The sequence below is a fragment of the Styela clava genome, chromosome 5 (genome assembly GCF_964204865.1).
Source record: "Styela clava chromosome 5, kaStyClav1.hap1.2, whole genome shotgun sequence".
In the NCBI taxonomy this organism is placed as follows: Eukaryota; Metazoa; Chordata; class Ascidiacea; order Stolidobranchia; family Styelidae; genus Styela; species Styela clava.
The window spans coordinates 10,401,840-10,413,361 of NC_135254.1; the positions used below are offsets into that span (position 1 = coordinate 10,401,840).

At 33.9% G+C, this 11,522-nt stretch overlaps 1 protein-coding gene across 1 annotated transcript; it reads right to left on the reverse strand.

The window, feature by feature from the left end:
- Nucleotides 1–25: 25 nt before the first annotated feature.
- LOC120344145 (protein lev-9-like) lies at nucleotides 26–10,360 on the reverse strand. The gene is made up of 18 exons (XM_039413236.2): nucleotides 10,223–10,360; nucleotides 10,009–10,142; nucleotides 8,716–8,851; nucleotides 8,211–8,332; nucleotides 7,750–7,924; nucleotides 7,454–7,610; nucleotides 6,825–6,978; nucleotides 6,416–6,572; nucleotides 5,695–5,952; nucleotides 5,136–5,309; nucleotides 4,538–4,711; nucleotides 4,072–4,248; nucleotides 3,820–3,990; nucleotides 2,569–2,754; nucleotides 1,573–1,755; nucleotides 1,190–1,375; nucleotides 802–912; nucleotides 26–600 (listed from the first exon to the last, which is right to left on the reverse strand). Exons 1-18 carry the CDS (start codon nucleotides 10,281–10,283, stop codon nucleotides 578–580), a joined length of 2,739 nt encoding a protein of 912 aa, XP_039269170.2. The 5' UTR covers nucleotides 10,284–10,360; the 3' UTR covers nucleotides 26–577.
- Nucleotides 10,361–11,522: the final 1,162 nt, after the last annotated feature.

Consider the following 11,522-nt stretch of genomic DNA (forward strand, 5'->3'; position numbering starts at 1 on the left):
ATGTCCTTGTAAATAAATTTCATAATTATTGTAACGGTTGTTTGATCAAAGAAATTAAAAGCAGAACTGTCTTGAGTAGATTTTCATTCTTTTAATTAAAAATTTGCATCTATGAATGGGGAGAATGAAAAGAACGAAGAGTTTAATGCACTCGTATTTGTAACATTAAGCAATGACATGTGATGTTGATCAGAGAGAAATTTTGAGCTCAAAAATATTGAGGGACTTCACAAATGAAATAGCCTGGGGACTCTTATGGTCTAAATCCGGCCCTGCTTACATGTGAATCAATGCCACGTACAGTTCGTTTGAGTCAGCACTCGCGACTATGGAAGTGCATCCCGGTGGTCTGATGGCATTATTACATTCAAAATACTCTTATATGAAAAGAGCTGTAATTTACATGTTGAATATAACTGTTTCGTTTGTAATTGATTCATACTATACATAAAAATACAGCATCGTTTTATACAATAAATTCCTATTTGCAGAAAATTAAAATGCAGAGAAAAATAAACCAATTAGGACATATAATGTCCTATAACTTGGGACGCTTTTGTCTTTTAACACTTCAATCTCATCTTTTTGAATTTCGAGATTCTGAAAATAAAAAACATTTAATATAATATTTCAATGTATAAAGCCGTGTATTTGATTAAATAATGGAAAAAATAAATGTTAAAATTGACTTTCGGTCGAAAATAAGTGAATACCTATTAACATCGCCATTTTTGAAGGATTGGAATCGTTTAATAGGTAATAAAATGCATGCTAAAATATACGCGTGAACTAACAACTTACGGCAAAACAGAAAATGATCGCTGCAGCAATCTCCAGTAAATACGCACAACTCATGGCACTGGCATGCAGCCTCCTCATCATAATAACAACCCGTGACACATGATGTCCGACCTGCAACAAATAATGAAAATGTATAAAATGGCTGGTTAGTTGGAAATTTATAACTCTTTTTAAAATGATTATTTTAACTGAAGAAAAAATTTAGAATCATGACTTCAAGGCGCTGATTCATTAATAGGCAAAATCTTTCAAAAACTAACCCGTGTTCTTTTTTCCGGTAATAATAACTGTATTTTACCGAATATTATATAAGAGATTAAAAATAAATGTGCTTGGAATTGAACGCCTTTTTAATAGAGTCTCTAAATTAGTAAACTGCAAACTTCACCTATAATACAGACTGGAAAAGGCGGCAAAAACTGTCCAGAACTTTCACATCCTGAATATTTGGAGCCTTTTAATATATATCCTGGAGGACAGCCGAACTCTACATATTGACCAGTCAGATAAAAATCGCGAGGTTTCAGAATGAATACTTCTCTTTCTAGCTTTGGTCTGTCGCAACCTGTTACAGCTAAAATGAAAATTGGTTAAAATTGTGAGAACTGAAAAAGTGATGAAAACACTTTACAGCATGACCTGTATCACCACCTCATATCTATAAGTATACCCACACATGCTAACTTTGTTGCTTCAATAATCAAACAATAAATATCTCGAACGTATTTAATGAGTGTTTTTTCATCATTGAGTGTATAATTCATTTCTCACCCTCACAAGAAGGATAATTCCCCCATTTTCCTTCTTTTCCACAGGCGACTGAACTGTTTCCACTTAAGAAATACCCTTCATTACAACTAAAGCTGATGGAACTTCCAACGGCGAAATGTGTTTTTCCACCGTCTTCAACAATTCCATTTGTGAGTGTCGGTGGTTTAGGACATGTTGCTTGTTCTAGAAGTAAACATTTCTAAAATTTCTGTTTGCAAGTATAATATTTAAAATGCCCAACTGAAAACTGCTCAATTTATTTATACCTGACCATGATAATATTTGTAGTGGATATATATTTGAAATGCTTTTTCTGTCAACAGAATATGTTTAATATATATGCCTGTTTGTGACTCTTGTCAAAAAAATTGCAGCAAATTTGGTCACTAACTTTGGCGGCCAGGTTAACTCGCCAATTAATTTTCATCAGCAAAATTCATCGATAGGAATTGATGTTTTATAATTATGTTGATATTTTAATATTTTTTTGTCTCAATATGAGCAGAATAAATATACAACATGACATTTCAGGAAACTAATCTCTTGTTGAGAGAGTAATTAAAAAGCTACTTTGGCAATGCATCAAATTTGGGCTGCATGATTAAAATTTAGGTTATGTCGATTCATTTTACGACTTCCATATTATGGTAGTCAACGTTGCACATTTTCGTACCAAAAATAGCCTTCAACATATGCTACACAAATATATGCTTTCTATCTACATAACTATCAGTCCCTTCTTGCATGCAGTCTTATTAAAATACACAAAAAACATTGTTTTTTTTGTTCATACTATTTTTTTCATTTGTTCAAAATTTAAATAATGGAAGTTGCAAAAACTAATTAGCAATGATAATATTATAGCAGGACCATCTATCGCAAATTTTTATTGACCAATACAAATAGGGATTTAATTATTCAACAAATACAATGGATGGCATGTACAACCGCAACGAGTAGAAATGTGAGTACTATATAAAATGCAATTTTACGCACGTCTTCGGCATTGTGGAGGAGGAGAAGAGAACTCATGGGTATTTAAACAACGCGCCCAAAATGAGCCAATCAGTTCAAATCCTCTTTCGCAATAGTAAATTACGTATCTTCCAATTTGGTACACTTTTTTGGGCGATCTTATTCCACCATTCTTTGGTGCCTCCGGTGAAATGCAATTTGGTCTTTCTGCAGAAAATAGAACGTAATCAATTTCTAACCACTCAATTACTATAAATTCCCATACGGGACGGTACTGAGATATTGTAACTCAAACGGAAAAGGCAATAAAATAAGAAGATAAAAAAACAACCCGAAGAAACGACAGTAAGTTCAAAAGCAAACTAAGAAAACTTTACAAATGATCCATACAGAATCATTCCATATCAATTAGATTAGAGTCTATAGAGTATAGACCAGGGGTTCACAACCTGGGGTTCGCAAACCCCCAGGGGTTCACGAGAAGATTTTCAGGGGTACTTGGATGGATAGCTGTCGAGTTTTCGTGTGTTGCTTTTTTTTATATATTTCATTACTACTTGTTATGATTGTGACGCAACAATGTGAAATTTACGACTTTGCAGGCAAACTGTGAAATCTCTTAATACAGTGTGCTGCGAGAATTGCAGAAAGTGATATGCATATTGAAACTTGGGAGAGATTTTAAGAATACATTAGTTAGGCGGAGGACAAGGTCAATAGCATCAGGACTTAACTTAGTTACAGCAGTTAGTCAATAAATTGTTATTGCAGCAAATTGCTAGTAAATATATATCACAACATTGTTTGTTGTCCGATTACCGGGGGTTCGCGTTGATTTTTTCGTGACTCGAGGGGTACTTGACAAAAAAAAAAGGTTGAGAACCCCTGGTATAGACAGTCAAGATGAGACAAACTAAATTTTTGCATTCTTTTATTTTAATTTTAAACTGACTCTACAATTATTATGATATTTATTTTAGCAGCACACATAGCAACAAATATATATACTTGCTATTTCATGAAAATAGAATGAGTGGTTCTTATTCATCAATCACGATATCAATTACTAGTTGGTCTCCTTGTTAAAGTATCAAAGAAGAGTGTTAGTAGTGATAGTGCTGGGCACCCTTGACACCTTGCTATTTAGTGATAGTGCTGGGCACCCTTGACACCTCGACTGGTCGCAAAATAAAAAAAATGATTGATGTTCATCCTATAAAGCTATCAATATATTTTGGTGTTTGCTAAAAGTGTATAAACATCTGTTCTTACTGTTGCAGGTAGGTATTTGATTCCATTGACTGCTTTCTAAACAGGTGGCTTCTTCGCTTCCATCAAGAACAAAACCTACATTGCATGTAAATTTTAAAGAACTTCCTATTGAGTAGTTATTGCCAATTACGTTGCCATTCTTTAGTGTAACGATTGCATCGCAGGCTTTTTCTGCAGAAAAAGAGAATAATTTTATTTTAGCGTTGAATGCAATTTTAATTTTGAGAATAAGAAGCGAATGAAGATAAATACCTTCACAAACTGGGAATGGTCCCCACTTGCCGAGATTGCTACATACAGAAAAATGCCTCCCAATTAAATTGTAACCTGGATTGCATCCGAAGACCAAAACACCTCCTGTATCTAATCGATTCCCAACAATTTTTCCGTTTATAAGGGTGCCAGGCTTTGGACATGACATCTTTTGAGCTGTAAAAGTATTTATATGACTACATCATTTTTTCTCAGTAGAGCTAAGAAGTGTCGTGACTCGATCGTAAGTAATCTACTTAATATTCTAATACCAATAACGTGAACATTACTGGCTTTTCTATATCGCATACATTGGGAAATATTACCTTTTTTGAGATGGATTTGTCAAAATACTATACTATCTATTAATAATGGTTCGAGTTTCACGGCGACTTTTCACGAAGTTAGAGAAGATCCTTCACTAATCAGTTAAGGGATCGTAATAAGAAAACCCTTTGGTATTTACCTTCACATATTCGGCTACCATTCCATTCGCCTTTTTCATTGCACACAGATATAGAATTCCCTCGCAGTATGTATCCACTATTGCATTGATAAACTATTTGACTCATATATTTGAAGTTATCTGATTTAAAGACCTTTCCATGTTCAAGAGCTTCGGGCTCAGGACAAATAATTTCTGCATAAAAATTATACTATATAGATATATATATATATATATACAAATATTTTTTAATTCAGTTTGCTACGCTATAAATGTTTATAATGACGAAATAATATAAAATATAAATATTGCGTTTTACCTAAGCAAAAACAAACCATTTCCGCAAATGATAGCCGTGTTCCAAATATGCGTTGCTAGTTAGGATTTAAGGTCAACATTGGTCAGATTATAACGGATTAAACGATGGAATGATACACAAAACTTTAAACAATTCCATTATCTTTTAATCCACAGTGCAATGTGGATCTCTTATTTACAAGCCTTAAGCAGAAAATGAAATTGGCCTGTGACAAGAAAATGATGAACATGAGTCAGGACCCCACGATCGAGTGATTGAATGAAAGATATCAAGTATTTCTTCAACAGTAATAAATTTTACCTTTGCACGTCCAAATACTTTCTGTCCATTTACCGTTGCTGCCGCACGTCGAGCTGCTAATTCCGTGAAGTATAAAACCATCGTTGCATTCGAAAAGCACTCGACTTCCAGATGTGAACACATCACCGACGATTTTTCCATTATTGGGAACAATAGGTTGTGGACACATTATTTCTGAATTACATATTTTTCACGCAAATAAGGTTATATAGAAGCAGAAATAAACATGTTGTGGATTTATATTCGATGAATGATGTTAGACCACTGCCCAGCTAAACAATTTGCAACATGAGGTTATTATATACATAAGCAAAAGTTTGATTGAATTATCGAGTCTCATAGAAATCATAGACAATTGATACAAATTGAATTTAAAAGCTGTTTAGTAACTTCTAATAACTGGTAATTACTGAAATTCGGTTGATTCATTACTTGTGGATAAAACTTACTTCAACAATGACAACAATAAGAATTTTGCAAAACCTCCCACACTTACACTATATGTGAAATAAATATTTTTAACTCTAATACAGGTACATATTTCTGTCATATTTCTTACCTTCACATATTGGAGCTGTACCCCATTTAGCATTTGGACCGCATACCACTGTACTGTTACCAGACAGCATAAAATCATTGTCACAAGAATACTTTATCACACTTCCAATTGCACGTTCTGTGTTGAATTCTCTAACTTGTCCATTCTCTATCTTAAATGGTTTTGGACAATTTGCTTTTGGCAATGATCTACCCCTAGTATCAATATCCTCTTCATGTACAAGAGTCGCAGCGATTGAGGTCGGTTTCGATGAAGCAGCTGGAATGGGAAAAATACTAGAATAAAGTAGATTGCGAATTGTGTGTTTTTATAGTATTAGCATTATTTTGATAGTTTTGTAACTGCGCATGCTAGTTGTATGTAATTTATTCCACAATTCTCAAGATAAAACTTGATTCAACGCTCTCATTATGTTGTGAAAAATTATGGTATAATTTAAAGTATTGATTAGAAAATCGTATTGACTGCAAATAAGACGAAAGTCTTTCATATATATAACTATGTTCAGTTGCCTCAGCTGCCACTTATTTGCTCCAAGATCTCTAACTGAAGGCGAATAAAATTAAAATAAAAACAGGTTCGCGGTTTATAATGACATTTCATGACCGGGTTTGCGTGAACTGCCTGAACCTCACCACTTGAAAAAATATTTCAAATTCAAAACTCCATCCCGATTACTCAATGAGACAAAATATAGTAAATATAGAATCCTTCTACTTACAAAGTCCAATCTTTTCTGCAATCCATCCCATCAAAACAGCCACGTTTGTGTAATATCCCGGCAGGACCGTACCATTTGTGCTGTTAGATGCACATCCCAATCCCCAACTAACAATGCCAATCTGAGTCCAGCATACTTCATCTATCGAAAACCTTGTCTGAATAAATATTACATGCAATGTAAGAAAATTCTATCGAGTAGGGTGGTAATTTTCTTGCTTCGGCTAACCTACAGAATTTCTCGGAAGTATAAATTTTGCCGTGATAGCAAACAAAATAAAAATCAATGAATAGAAAGAGTAGCTACAAATTACCATTATTAATCAAGCTTAAGTATTCTTTAATTTGACTTGAAAAACAAATCTTATACCAAATCAAATAAAAGTTATTTATGCATTTATTCAAAATACCATTCTAACGAGCGGGCCGCCACTGTCTCCTTGGCAAGCATCTGAAATGTTCCTCGCACCTGCGGCACACAACATTTGTTTCGTATATGTAGCAACGACCTTGTGTCCGACAGAATTATAAATCTCGTTTATCATCTTGACAGCATCATCGCAACTATGGTGGAAATGTACAATAGTTTTATTGTAAATATTACTAGCTTAACCAAACTCAAAAGTTGTTTTTAAATTGTGCCTTAACAGAGTTTTCAAGCAGCCATAAAGAACTGGACAATGAAAGTATTGAAATAAATTTTTTCTTGGTTCTACATTACTGTGTACTGCATAATTTTATTCATTTTTTGTAAGATTGATGGTTTGAGATAAACAATTTGTCTAACCAGTGCTGAACCTGGCGTTACTTTCATGTGATGATGAAACATAGATTAACAAACATGATATTTTTTCATTGTTACCTTGGATTTGCTTGTTGCTTTCAGGCAGGCGTACGTTGATAATATATTATGTTATTTTAGATTGAATTTAGAAATCTTTTGTTGAAAACAGGCTATTTATTATATTGTGATCCAAATGATGAGAAAATGTGAATTTTGTTCTATATCCACCGACAATTACAGAATATGGTTCGTTACCTTTCGTCATCAAAAACTGCAAGTTCTGCCTGCTGTAGAGATTTCGGATATTGATAATTTGTCGACATAGGATCACGAGCAACAACTGATCCGAATCCAGTTACGAAAGACTGGGCTGTTGAACTTTTTGATATTTCGGCTATAACCGTATTTTTTTCTGACAGAATAAATTTCGAAATACTTCATAAATAGACATGTTGACATCAATAGTTTTATTTTTGCAACTGCGAGTATGAATTCAAGAAAATGAATAAAATTATTTTTATAGTCTGAAAACTAATAAAATTAGATCTCACCAAATCTATCACAAAGTTCTGGAGAAAATTTATTATTATTTTCTTCTGTCGTACCGCAAGCATTGTAGCATGGCAAACAAACCGGTCGTACGTCTCCATCAAAAGGAATCTCTATTAAAGTTGTAAGAGGCACTAAACGCCGTCTTACTTCATGGAGAGCTTTTCCAAATTTTATCTATGAAGACAATTTTGAAGACAATGAGCTGAAAATACTACAAATCCAGTTTTTGACTTTTTTTCGGCAAACACTATTTCACCTCCAAACCAATGACAACAACAAAGTATTTACGGCATGCGATGTTTACAGCTTTTATAACAATAAATTATATTAATGATATATTGTCAAGGGATCACGAAATTTATTCTATACAACCAATTGTATTTTACTATGTTTTTTCGAAACGAGTCACAAAAAGATTCCCCTCTGAAGACCGGGTACAGGCCCTCTCCGATCGACTTACTAAAGCAACATCATATTCATAAGTTGATGGTTTGTATTTATCATGACGGATCACCAACTCAGGTTCAAATAAAACGGTTTCTTTAGCGAGTGATTGAACTCTTTCTGGATATTTTGTCATGCCTGGTAAAAAATAATAATAATAACACAAATGCACACGTAACGCCTATTGTATTCACTTTTTACAAAATATATTTTGAAAGTCATTTCGCTCATTAAACCATGTGTATCAGATAAAAATTATGTGAATATAAATAATTTTTCTACAAATTTGCTAATAAGCGATCATGCGAAATGTGGATTTCCATTATCTCGTAAAGAGCAAATTATATATAGCACGCAAGGCACAAAGAATGGCGATCCAGAAGTGTGTACCAATATGGAGGTAACTAATTTTGTTCGCCTACTTAGAGAGGCCGCAGACGTAGGCCTTGGCGAAAATTAGAAAATGCTACTGAACATAAGTTTTTTGAAATTACAAATTGCTAAGCTAAAAAAATATTCACCCAAAATTACAAGAAACCCTTTCCAGTCGTTTGTAACGAGCGACTTTGCAAACGTTCCATCAAACACATGACCAGCAGTCAATACCCATTTGCTGTTTATAACCGAACCACCACCGAACATATTTCGAGGACGAATCTGAACAAGCATGAAAATGTAAATTTCTCAATTTAGTTGCTCTGACAAAAAATGTCAAAGCTTTCATTCGATTACACCAGTGGTTCTCAACCTTTTACTGACCGCGTATCACTTTACTGTTTTTTACTCTGGCCGCGTACCTGTTTGGCGTAGGGAACAATGGCACAAGACACGCACTATGGGAGTATTTTATAACGTGGCACTACGTCCTTAGTGACCTAATTCGCAAGACGGACGAAAACATGCCCATCTCGATTCGTTCGTGGGAAATAGTAGGCGAGGGCGATCTCTAAAGGCTGGACTGGTCCATAAGACGTTTCTCTGACCCTTGACCCCAGAAAAATTCTTTCTATACTTTACTATTGCAACAAATTTTGTAAACCCTTATTTTTATTAAAATTATTCAACCATGTGCCGCTTACAGACACTGATAGCTTAGTTTAGATTAGTCTATCGCAGCATTTGCGAGACTCGTTTTTAATCAAATAACAAAATTACTTCTCCTTTCTAGACATAATACCAATTAAGATATTTAATTCCCAACTATTTTGTTGAAACGCAACTGAAAACTGACAAATAACACGCAAAACTACAAAAACGAGGCAATGTTCACTGATTGTTGCTGGTCACGTAAATAAACAAGAAAATTGATGCACGGGGAAACATTCATGAAGGCCGTTCAGCGAAAACATAGAGTGTGGAAGATAAACCGTTGTCGGCATATTTTGGCCAACTCAAAAGTTAATTGTTGCAATAATTCAAGGCTGCCCTCGTACCACTTGATCCGCGTGCCACCAGTGGTACGCGTACCACAGGTTGAGAACCACTGGATTACACGGACCTTGTAACGAGACTGAGATCAGAGTAATTCAATTCTAACGTAAATCGACTCCAGTTTGGCACTTTAATGTATCACTGCATTTAATGATAATTAATCAAACTTTCCCAAAGTATTCTGTCAACATTAATAAGGATTTGTTCATCCCTTTGAGCAAGCATCTCAATTTAGAAAACTCAAATTAACAAATTATCGGCCAGACAAGTTGCAGTTTCTCAGTGAGTAAAGTTACAATGTTTTGAGAATACTCTATTACAGACGTATTTATGAAACACGTCTTCCTAGTACAAATTGGATCGAAAATAATTATAGCATTAACCTGTGATACCAGTCGGTGAGGATTTTTTACGAACACTGCTTGCCATGGCCAGTCTCCTTCTTTTGCTTCTTTCCCTCCGACCACTCTAGACGAAACGATCTTATTCAGACTCCTACCGCATGTTGTACTGGCGACTAAGAAGTTAGATAATTTAGTAGAGTCATTTTTGGAGTTTGTTAATAAAATTATTATGACATTGAGACCACATACCTACCTTTGTCAAGATGAAGTAGCGTGTAGGACAAAATGTAGCAGACAAATAAACGGAATATCATAATAATATAGTTCTATTTCTATCAACTAGAGAAAGAAGATAAAATAGGCCTACGTAAATTATAAATTTAATTTTGTACATATTTAATCCTTTATTTATCATCAGATATCCGCTCAATATTCTAACTATTCCTATATTCTGAAATGTTTGAAAAAAAAAATTATTCACTCTTGTGGACTATGAAACATTACTTGCGCTGAAAATCTAACAGAGCTAAATTTTTAATTCCAAATGTTGTTTCAATATATCATGATTCAGGATATTGCAAGCATGCATCATTACATACAAACGCCACTAATAAATATATAAACTAAAGGTACCTCCTGCAATGCTAAATAACATTTTAAGTAATAATATAATACACTTTTGTGAACTAAATATTCTATTATATTTAAGTAAATCCGAATATCTCTAAAAAAGAATGGTAATAGAATATTACTCATGAATAGTTCAGGTTTGCTGCATTGCTGTGCAAAATTATTCATGTTGGCTGAAACATACTTGTATAGACTTCACTGTAAGTCAACTAAGCCTTTTCTAAGCCTATTTGTTATAAACAATTTCGAGAATTTCCTCCCTGAGGCATTCCAATATTAAGTGTTTTATAGTATCTATGTCAATGAGATGCTAGTATGATAGTCAACTTAGAATCTGAACACAGTTTGATTTATTGTTCCATTTATTATATTTAAATAATATCAAATTAGATTCAAGTTAATTAACGAGGAGTATTTTAAATTTTGCGAATCACCGACACCATCCGCGGTAATAAAGTATTAGTATAGCCAAACGTTGACACAGGCCTAACGAGCATACTGCTATCTCTATCATAGGGTAAGCTTTTGTATGTTTTGTTTATTTTAGAATCCTTTTTCCACTTTGAGTCAATAACAGAAAAAAAATAATTCAGTTGATTGGTATTTTTTCGAAGAAGTAAGTTATCTCTTTTCAAAACTTAATTACAAATATGTCCCTGGTGTACATACAGTATCTCTCATTTTTGTCGACAGTACGTATAATAAACTTCATTTATTTCGCGAAATTCCCGAAATGACCAGCGACGCTAAACTATCACCAAAAACGTGATGTTTGTAATCACAAAAGCATTTTTCATAAGTATATCATTCTAACATTTTAACGGCAAAAGCGAAACAAAACAACTTCGACCGTTTGCTTCATGAAATTGTCATGCTGAGTCAACAGATTACGCAATACTTTTTAAAGTAATTTAATTTTTTGT